We start from the raw sequence: 11813 nt of genomic DNA on the forward strand, positions 1-11813 counted from the left end.
TGGATATTTTTGCTTTTTCAGGCCATTCTCTGTAAACCCTAGAGATAGTTGTGCGTGAAAATCCCAGTAGATCAGCAGTTTCTGAAATACTCAGACCAGCCCGTCTGGCACCAACAACCATGCCATGTTTAAAGTCACTTAAATCACCTTTCGACCCCATTCTGATAATCGGTTTGAACTGCAGCAGATCGTCTTGACCATGTCTAAATGCATTGAGTTGCTGCCATGTGATTGGCTGATTAGAATTTTTTGTTAACATACAGTTGGACAGATGTACCTAATACAGTGGTGTTTCACAAAAAAACAAATATACAAACAACACTAATAAAAATGACATCAGGATGATCATGTTTGAATTTGTAAAAGTTATTAGTAAAAGCAAAGTTATTTTGTGTCATCCTGAAAGCGAATCATTAAAAAATTTTTTTTTTAAAAAGCTGCATAAAATCATTAGGAAATTATACAAATATAAAAAAAATATCCAATTATACGCTATACCAGTCATATTTTAGCATTATTTAACAGAATGCTGCAACAAAAACAAACAAAGCATTTAAAAAGCCATATAATAATGAAAAAGACAAACATAAGTATTTCATTTACGTTTAATAAATGCCAGCGTTCCAAACTTCAAGTCCTAGAATCCATTTGACATTCAGAAGGAATGCATATTACAGCAAACTAGCACACAAATGACAGCGAATCAGATTAAACAAATCAAAAGTGTATCCATTCCTGAAAGCTTTTCGAATGCTTCATTACAAATGAACAATGATATAAATACTCCACTGCGCATTAAAAAGCTGTTAAACGACACAGAGAGAGAGAGAGAGAGAGAGAGAGAGAGAGAGAGAGAGAGAGAGAGAGAGAGAGAGAGAGAGAGAGAGAGAGAGAGAAAAACAGTCCGGCAGGGAATCACCATACAAGGATCGGAAACAGACTCAGGTTGATCCGAGTCATAACACACACACAGACAGACACACACACACACACACACACACAATCTCTCACAGTAGTGCACAAAAGCAAGTCTTCAAGAAGTGTCTGTCAATAAATAAGGCTATTCACAAAATTCAAGTGTCATAAAACAGGGGCTAACACCACCTCTATGCTACGCAAAAAATATATTACAACGGAATTTTAAAGCTAACTAGTAAATGGCTTCACTACCCCCCCAAAAAAAATCATCAATAAGGCATTACGTTTCAGCCAATAAGAACTAGCAAAATAAAAAATAAAAAATCATGAAACTTCAGTGTCTTTAAATTCTACATCACATAACATAAGTGTCATGTGGTACGTTATGATTAAAGAGGCAGTGAAATTCCTTCAGCATGGAAACCTGAGAACAGACGGCACTGCTCTGAAGCTGAATTCGATTAGAATAACCAGTGGAAATGACTTTAAAAGTTCCTCTAAACGTGTTGCAGAGCACAGTAAACATACACAGGAGGTATCAGGAGTGTATTATGGCTCTATGTCATCATCTTCCTCTAGGGGCGTGGCTTCTCCTCTGCGTGGAAGGGGCATTGCGTCAGTTCCCAGAAGCCCTCTGCGCAGGACATACGGACAGGCCGGCCCACTGGGGATGTCGGCAAATCCTTTTAGGAGATAAAAAGGTGAGAAATAAATGTGTGTCGACTGAAATAACAGCTCTTTTATTAATTCTACACCTACACACCACCATTATGGGTTTAAGCACCACCATTAAGGGTGTTTTGGCGCCTTAAAATAAGGGGTCCCCCAACCTTTTTATCACCGCGGAGCAGTCAACGCTTGACAATTTTAATGCAGCCCGGCGGGTTGTATGTAGATTGCTAGGTGACCATCAACCGTTTTCTCAGAGGATGACAAGCTGACAAAACATTACTGCAACTCTCTGGGATAATGTGTACATTCCATACAAAATATAAAGCTGATTGGTCAGTTCGTGTCACATGACTTGCAGTGTGCTCGTGGCATTCTGATGATGTTTTCAACACGGTTCGCCTGGAAGGTGCAAGTGTGTCGCTCCCAATATGCACACACGAGCTGCATGCCTCTATTGGAAATAACAAACTTGCACATGGAAAATATGCGATATGTGAACGGACGCAGTCATTTGCGATCTTCAGCAGTTGGTCTTCTTGCACAGTCATGCTGGATTCACCTGATTTGCAGACAAATAGGTTGCAGATCTCTTTCTTGGCAGTTCACATGGGTCCTTCACAGGGCCTTATCCCCTTCGCAAAGAAACTTTCCAAAGATGTCCGTTTCTCACTCATTTTGCTAGCTTGTGAGTTAAATTTTGGTACTCAAGTGAACGAGATGTAAGCGAGAGAATACGGTCATTTTTCAAAATAAAAGATCGTTCAGACATGGATATTAAATAAAATGGAAAAAATGTATGATTTCTTGTGCGGCCCGGTACCAATTGATCCACGGACAGGTACCGGTCCATGGGCCAGAGGTTGGGGACCGCTGCCTTAAAATATCTCAAGTAAATGGTGATGTCATCTGCATGCATTAGTCTATAGAATACTTGATCACGATATATTAAACCACAATGGTGAACTACAGGAATATGTGTGTGCAGGCACACAGAGTTTTCAGCCGTTTTCTCAGATCGCCTGTACACTAGACATACAATACCACGAGAGTCGGGTTTCTATAATGCAAAATATCCACATTTATGGATGGCTGGTGTGATATTTTTGGCTTGCCTCATCAATTTTTATTTCTTTAAGCCAAAGTTAGTTTTTAAAGTTAGGCTACGTTTACACAACAACAATTTAGCCAAAACCTTTAGACTTCAGTTTCTTGTCTATGTGACTTTTTTAAAACAATCTGCATTTACACATATAGGAAATTGAATCATGAACTCAAAATTATGAATCAATTCAAGGAATTAAGTGAATAGCTACATACTGACTTAGCTGACTGATAGTTGGTCAAACTAATTCCTAACATGGGGGTGGAAAGATGGAGATGGAACTTAGAAGTATGTTACGCGACTGAATTGGCCTAAGATGACTAAATCACTTACAACCAGTTGTGCTGCTACATATTAATGAAGCTGAGAAAATCCCATTAAAATTAGCTTACTGAATGTTTGTCTTGACACACTTCAAATTCAGTGCCATTGTTTTGTATGTGCCAAATTCCTATTGTGCCGAATAAGACGCTGCTCCCAAGCAGAAGCATTAATTTCTTCAAATGGTATACCTAGAACTAAATCAGTACCCAGCTCCTGCTGTCTTATAGGACCTTCACACCAGACGTGGATGAAGCATCAAGCGCAAGTGATTTACATGTTAAGTCAATGCAAAGACTCAAATAGACATCCTGTGAATGGCGCGATTCGCACGAATGCGGTGGCGTATCGCTCAAGTTGGAAATTCTGAAATTAAGCGGACATTCGCGCCGCATTAACAAATCAGAAGCTTTCTCTTGTAGGGGTGATAATGACGTAGACACCAGACAACAGTTCATCAAACTGGGTTCGGCTCAGTCTGAAGCACTGCTGAAAGCCTCCAATATCCGGGTAAAGTTTCTGGAGGAGTTGATGAACTCACAGAGCTGGGTGCAACTCTGAAAGGATCTAGTGGACTCAGACATGACGCCGAACGAATCTACGCTGTTTTTCAGCCTTCCTAAAGCACATAAACCACAGTTACTATCTCAGTAAAATCCTTGTTAGCAATTTAGCAACAAAGCTAGAATCACCAAGCAGAGAGAAGCCCTGCCCATCACGGGAATGCGTATCCATGTGAAGCGAATTTGACGCACGAATGAAGCAAATTTGACGCACAAAAGAAGCAAGTAAACTCAAACTGCTCATGCATCTTTTTACATGCAAATAGCGTGATTTATCCACGCGAGCTGTGTCTAGTGTGAACACAGCATCAAGCTAAAAAGTGGGTACAACCATCAATAATTGCAGGAACTATGAAAAAGTTCCTCTAGTGTGAATAACCCATAGGATATGCATTTATGTGCAACTGACCCTACGTCATCAAAAATTATGCATCTGAAGAGGGAAAAGAAGTTATTTTGATTGAAGATTACTAGGCCACATTAATTAAAAAAGAATAAACGACACACATTTAATACTTATAATAGGTCCTGCAATATTCAATTAACTTAATTTAGGCATGTGACCTTAAAGGGGTCGCACACCAGAGGCGCCGTGCCATGCAGCACCATGCCTTTTAGAATTGTAATCATAGATGTCTATCAGGTTACGCAAATTGGCACCAGAAGTCAGTGGAGCTCAGCTACGACTCAGGACACTGTTCATATGTTTGCTGCACCACAGAGCGCCATCTGAATAGTTTCGTAATAAATAAGATGCGAATGTGTCCGGTGTGCGTTACTTACAACTGTCATATGCACAACATGGCGCTGCACGGTGCATCCGGTGTGCGACCCCCTTTATAATAGTTCTCTTACCTTTCATTACGACCTCTGGCAGGCCGTACGGTTCATATTCGGTCTCATCATAAGCAGCAGACATGCGGTTGCGGTTTTGCCGGATGCGTTCAGCGAGGTGCGCTGGGTCACTCATGGGGAACACGCTGGATAGCAGCAGTTGGTTTGTAACAGTGTGTGGGGTTGGGGAGAGGGCCGGTGAGTCTACAGATGCTTTATCACCTTCATCTTGCTCCGTCTGCAGCTGTTCTCCATCTGTCTGAGTGCAGGCGTGGACGGGTGGCTGTTTGTCTGCTAAATGCATCTCTCGGCGCTCCTCCGTCTGTGTGGACACACTTATGACCCCTGTTCTGTTACAAACTCCAACGACCTCTGCTTTTTGACCTTGAGCTGATTCGTTTCTGATTGTGTTTTCCACAGCAGTGTAATGTTTGTTCTGTTTATCTCTTGTTTCTCCATGATGTTTATCCAAAGCAACAGTTCCCATAGTTTCAGAATTGAGGAACTCTGCGTTCCCATAGGACTCTGTGATTGCATTTGTGTTGATTGCCTCGGACTGATATTTGGTTGAGATGGAAACACTGATTAAGGCATCTTCCTGGCTGTTAGCACTGGCATCTGTCACTTTGGGCTGACCCTCAGGAGACAATGAGGCAATCGGCTGAGACTCTGAATGACTGTAATCTGTTGGTTTGGTCTGTAGCGCTGACAGCTTGTCACTAGTGTTACTAGTCATTATATCTGAGGCACAGACAGGAGGACTTGTATCACTGTGGTGGTTAGCAGCATCGTTCTCACACTTGTGATGATCATTATCTTTGGTTTTCAGCTTCTTATTTCCAGCCATAATGTCCTGAAAATATTTTCAAAAAAATAAATGTGAAAGTTTTGTTATAATACACAAATAAGAAAGATCTATCATTATTTACTCAGTCCAAATACAGAATTTTTCAGACTACAAAGCTTTGCACACATTTACATCTGTAATAAACTGCATAACGTACATCCAAGCAGGTTATAGAAAAAAAAAGTTTAGTGCATTTATTCTGCACAATTAGTTTGTGTATATTTTTCAAATGCAATTAGAAAAGACTATTAATAAATACCAAATACTTGTTTTGTAGGGATGAACAAATTATCCAAAACTCTTCAACCTTGTGTATTATTCCACCCACATAGTTACAAGTAGATTACTCACTACAGTTTGACAAATATCGCAACTGTTGGACAGCATAATGTACTTTTGAGGCTTTTTCAGATGAGGATGTAGTTGTTTAGATTTCAACTATGCAGTTTATTTATAAGGATACTGCTTATTTTAAATATTAATAATTTCGGGATTCAGCACATTGGCGGCCATCAGCAAAGAAACTGATGGCTGATCGCCACAAGATGGCGACAGAGACCAAATAATAATGGGAGAAAAACTTGGCATTTTTCCAGTGTGTTTCAAACTACAGCTCAACAAATCATTACAGAACAGGTACGTGACATTCAAAGTCGATCTCTCTGTTTTGTATATTGTAGTGTTGTATTTATACCATAGTAATCTGGTCGTGTTTACTTTGGTTTGGCTCTTTTGGGGTTAATTATTGTGATCTCCCGATTGCAACAGAAAAACTGGGAAATGTCTCTAGACTGATGGCATTTCATGTCGTTCAGCCTTATAATCTTAAAATGTGAGCAAAATCCCCTGATTTGTCATTACTTTAGATATTACGCTAGAGAATCATTCAAATACTTGGTCTAAAGCGATGTTAGTGAAGCAACGGTTTCTGCCGTTCTGACCATCAGCTGCAGATGTGAATGAGTGGCGGAAGAAAGTAGTTCTTCGTACAAAAGGGTTTTTGAGACTTTTGATTTTCTTTTTTTATATACACGATTATGCCATCGAACTCGCAGCAGTGTGATTTGGCTGTATACTGTCACTGTTGGGACACTTAGGCACTCGGTCTGCGGCTTCGAGTCAACGCACGCCTTCCACCAGTATTTTGTTTTTCACAATACAACTGTTAAATAAAGATACTAATACTGTCTGTATTTCTTTATTTAAAAAACAAACAAAAAACATTAAAGCACCTATTTGTATGTATTATGGAACCTTGCAGGAATCTTAAATCTCCTCTTTTTAGTTTATAAATGCTTCTCAATACAGATAGTATTGTGATATGTTAAGTTATCTAGGGTCTGAGAGTAACGCAATTTCGATTCTCTGTATTAGGTCTGCCACGATACAGTGTTACCAGCCTGATCTCACGAGAAAATGTAAAATACTTACCAGTACTTAAAATACCAGTTTAGTGGCTAATTCGTACGAGTTCAGTCGTACGAAATTGTACAATTTTAAAAAGGAGGTGTGGCACCTAACCCCACCCCTAAACTCAACCGTCCTTGGGGATGAGCAAATCGTACTAAATTGTACAACTTAGATCGTACGAATTCATACTATTTAGCCACTAAATCATAAAGTTATGAATTGCCGTGAGATTGTGTTGGTGTTACCGTTTACATCACTTTTCCACCGTGACACCGTCCCCACATTTTCTTTTTTTTTTTTTAAGGATTAGTTTTTTTATTCAATATTTATTTGAATTAAGTGCAAAATATAATTCTAAATAATTGACATGAGACAAGAGCATGCAGTATATTTAAAATCTGAACATATACAATGCGTCACATTTCATTTATCACGTGAGGAGAATGACAGGAGTCGATTTTCCAGAAAGAGAATGGCGGACGATTTAGTGTCAATCCGCAATGCAAAAGCGCCTGTTTTGCAATATTTTGGGTTCAAACCAAATGCAAAAAGAGAACCTGAAAATGTAAATGAGGTAATCTGCAAACGTTGCCTGACAAAGGTGGCAGAATCTGGAGAAAACACAACTAATACATGCACCTTCAATGCACCTACTTGATGTTTAACTATGGGTGGGTCGTGGGTAGATAAGATCAATAGCCATAAATATGCAACGCATTCTCTCATTTTAAAAATCACATGACCATCGTCTCACAATGTTTAATAATAAATAATTATTTATTAAAACGAGTGATTTAGCAATGCCGCGCCATTAATAAGCCAACTGCAGAGAAACAAAGCAACCATCGCGGCAACTGCAGTGAGCACTTTTTCCTAAGTTCAGCTGTTCTTTTTTGCGATTAATTATTATGCGTCCAAAGTTTTAAAAAAATCAATAATGAATAGGCCGACAAGAGTGTATTCTGTGTGTGTGCGCGCGTATTTTATCACTGAAGCCGCTCTCTTCAAAAAACGAAAGTTGCTTCGTCTCTGGCAATATTTCAGCTTTTAATCAATTGAAAAGTTAATTTAGATGAGCCAATATTAAAAAATTGCAGTAAAGTAACTGCGACGTGCGGCCACACATCGAATCTAAGGTCTGATCTCATCTCGCTTTCATCCAGACATTGAAACAGACGCCACACAAGTCAAGTCGCAAAACTGAGGCTGGTACCAGCTGACAGGGAGAATAGCAGAAGCCTTTGCAAAATCTATCAAAATACAGCAATGAAATTTACAGGCCTAAATGTCTTTGAGCCAAAAGGTCTATCTGTAGGATATCTGTAAAAACGCAATGAGAGCCAATGTTATGTAGAAGTTGTGGAGCCTAATAATTATATTAATTCTAATAAAATGAAAACCAAAATAAACAATTCAATGCATTTTTCGTTTGATAAAAAAAAATATACAGAAACAAAAAAAAGCAAAGGGTGGCTAGTTTGTATTAATGTGTTTTAATATTAACAAAAATATGCTTAGCCTATTTAAGCTTAATGCTTGCATACGCTGCCAATAGGCAAACCATTCAAAAATGATTATTTTACTGTGTACTGGGTTATAATGTATATTTTACAATAAAAACTAAATGTAGCATGTCTCGCTGCCATTTGAAACATGCAATTCATAACACACCAGAGCTGTAGGCCTATAGTCTATGCAGTGTGTAACATACAGGGCAGTGTTGGTTACTGCGCACCACGTTATTGAACTCCAATATCTCTGAGGGAGATTATGTTACCAGATAGCCAACATTAACTTGAGAGATTTTACAAATAAAAGGTATTTTCAAAATGAACAACACTCAAATAACAAAACAAATAAAACTGGTCCCATGGAGTTCAGCACTTGTCACCTTGCCAGTGTATGCTGTGTAGTGTGTATAGCGCCCTTATGCAGTGCGTGGTGGCAATTCCCACAAAACTAAAAGTGAAAGTATAATGCGCATGCATTTATAAGCTATTTAAAAGAAGGAGAAAAGAGGAAACCCCAACCCCCACGGTGATACCGGTATTATCCATCTTGTCACATGCCGATTAACCGGTGGGGAAATTTCCTCATTGCCACAACCCTACTCTTTATGTCCTGTACATGTGGTTGAATTGACAATAACGGTGACTTTGATGTGTTAGATTTAGATTTTCTTATTATTTGACCCAAACTACAGAAATCAGTTTATTTGACGCACTGAAAGAATTATCATTAGCTACACTCATGCCTCTCACTCATTAGAAACAATGAACTTAAGCACACAATAGATGCGATATGTAATATGTATATATGCTATACAGTATATTCACAAAAAATGTTACAGTTCAATTAAATCTTTTGCAGAATGCTTTCAAGCTACAAATAAAGCATCTATAATAGACAAATTCAAAAATACAATAATATTTAATATTGTTTGGTCACTTTTGACTATAAGTTTTTTCTCCTTGTACCTTTCTGCTATTTTTTTTCCAAACAAACTATCCTATAGGTATAAAGCATAAAGGAAAATAAACAATGACATATTTGCAAATGTATTCTTTAAAAACCCAGTTAAACCCCTAACTGTCACCGTCCCACTTAAGTTTACTTCACTATATTGAAGTCAAATCCTAATCTAATCATGACAAACTATGTCATTGGAACGTCGCAAGTCTTCAAAATAAATATTTTACCACTTTTCTTTTATGTCATGTCGGGAGAGTAACGGATCAAAACCCATTTACTGTCACTCTTCAACCTGTGGGACCACTGCAGTTACATATTTAAATCAAAATATTGTAGTCTAAACAAAGAAATTGTGACAAACCATCTATCATTTGAAAGCTTAAAATGTTTAGTTACATATAAGGTCACTGATTTTTGAGATATATTACTGAGCAACAGTTATTTATTTATTTGCAACAAGAGTACTCAGAGTCATGAACATTACTTTGCTACAGCAATACATGTGTAAACATTTTTAGAGGCTAAACGTAAATTTCAACATTAGAATTTGAGGTCACACTTTATTTTGATGGTACTAATGCTCAAATGGACCCTCAAAATAGTGTTACAGAATACGATGTCTACTTAACAAATATTGTCAAAAGTATGAAAAAATATAGCTCGTATTGCTAAAAACTATACACTGAAGCAGGACGCCCTCTCCAATGGGAACTGAATGTCAATTGGTGGTCATGTCTGGTACTGCGGCCAAACAAAATGTGACAGCAAATTTTGAGGAAACAACTTCAAATTTGGAATATAATTCAAACAGATGTTAAGCTTTGATATACATTTAGTCCTTTTTACACTAAAACAGTTCTTGTTAAATATATATTTAATTAAATATATTAAAATACGAATTTATTGTTTTAAACGCTTTTACCACTACAATAAATTTCCCCTTTGTAAATTGTCACGTTATAAATTATCATTTACCTCAGCAGGTTCTTGTGTATTTCTCACATCATGTGACATTTGGGTTTCAGATGACACATTCTCCTCGAAGTCAGTCAGGGCATTCGACTCATCTAATCCAGAGCGATAGGTCACGTCTCTGACAGTGCATTGGTGCATCATTGCCCTACAGCAGACAGAGTACAGACTGAAGGGTCTTGCATAAAGGGTCCTACATAAACATCGCTCATTCACTGAATCTGTGTTTACCTTCCCAATCTCAAGAACAACACTCCCATAATTCACTTTAAGTACCTAACATGACCTTTTAAATTATTTCAAACCAACACTATTTACTTTACAATGGCGCTTATCGCAGATTTATCTTCAACAAATGACAGTCAATGGATAATACCTGGTTTGGAACTGTGTGTGCAGTTTGCTAGAACCGCAGGGGAGGAACAGCTCAAACTCTTTTAGTACAATAGAGGGTGAGTTGTTGCCCGCTGTTTCTTCCACAGTGGACAGCTTCCAGAGCTCCAGTTGCTCAGCCTGAGTCCTGTTCTGTTCAGAGAGGTCCCGGATCTTGTCTTGCAACGTCTGGATCTAGAGGAAATGCAGAATATTCATGAATAAAAAAAAATTTATAAAAAGTAAAATAAATATAAACAGAACAACAATTTCCCAATTGGTTACACTGAGTTTAATGCTTATAATGGTTTGTTTAATAGCAATCATTTATAAGAAATAATAGTGGTGCAGCATTGGATGCCAAAAAATAGAAAGATTGCCATCGCTCAATAAAAGATTTATAGTTTCAGTTCTCAGAATATTTATGCACACCTCTCACAAATCTATCGTTTGAATTGATAATTATTATTGGATGCTATCCAATATTATATTTGTGCACATACATTAGTTCAGTCGGTACTGGAGCCAAATCTGGAGCTAATCTAACAAAATAACTTACAATAACTGTCCAAAGATTAGTACACCCAAATTTATGTTAGGGAAATATATATAAAACATTAAATTATGCCGAAATGTTGTAGTTTCTAATTTCGCTTGAATTTAAATCTATTACCTTTCCATTTTTAAAGATGTTTCGTGACTAAAATATTATTTTAATAAATTTATTGATTTAATAAATCTGTTTTGTTCAAATGCACCAACATATATGACCTATATTTACTGAGAAATGGATAAAAATATTCCTTTTCAAAATGGAGTGTCCTCATTTATGCTGAGCTCTGTATTTACCATGTTTTATGGAATATAATTTTCCATTGTGAGAAGTACTGGGATAACGCTTTATAGTTAATATATAAACACTAATGTTTATGGTAAAGATTAAAATCACTGTTTAATGAAACTTGACACTGGTGAATGTTGTAACAATTACACTGTGTAACCAATGGGGTGGCGACAAACAACCATCAAAATAATGTCACTGAATAAGTTTTCAAAAATGATCCGCCTATAATGAAACAAAGTTTTATGTGTGAATTGTTGAATCATTAATTCGAAATGAATAAGATGTTGTACAAAATGTTAGATTTCTATATTTAGCATAATCAGCAACAGTAGTTTCAATAAAATTACAGGTTCTACCAAGTTATGTTTGTTAAAACCAATGGTTTTTGCAGTAATATTTTTGTATAAATGGAATTTAAAAGATCCAAAAAATGGTCTGATGCGTGACTCAATAACTGTAGTGTAATCCAAACCAGATTTGTGATCC

General features: G+C 37.4%; 1 protein-coding gene across 2 annotated transcripts in view; it reads right to left on the bottom strand.

Moving 5' to 3' along the window:
- Positions 1 to 591: 591 nt before the first annotated feature.
- Positions 592 to 11813, bottom strand: part of si:dkeyp-115e12.6 (centromere protein F) — a 59809-nt gene continuing 48587 nt past the window's right edge. For both annotated transcript variants that reach the window (XM_056471777.1, XM_056471776.1), the window contains exons 13-16: positions 10488 to 10678; positions 10115 to 10259; positions 4432 to 5263; positions 592 to 1601 (exon numbers count right to left, since the gene is read on the bottom strand). In XM_056471777.1, coding sequence (XP_056327752.1) covers positions 1468 to 1601; positions 4432 to 5263; positions 10115 to 10259; positions 10488 to 10678 — 1302 coding nt within the window. In that variant the 3' untranslated portion in view covers positions 592 to 1467. The remainder of the gene's footprint in view (positions 1602 to 4431; positions 5264 to 10114; positions 10260 to 10487; positions 10679 to 11813) is intronic.

The sequence above is a fragment of the Danio aesculapii genome, chromosome 14 (genome assembly GCF_903798145.1).
Source record: "Danio aesculapii chromosome 14, fDanAes4.1, whole genome shotgun sequence".
NCBI lineage: Eukaryota > Metazoa > Chordata > Actinopteri > Cypriniformes > Danionidae > Danio > Danio aesculapii.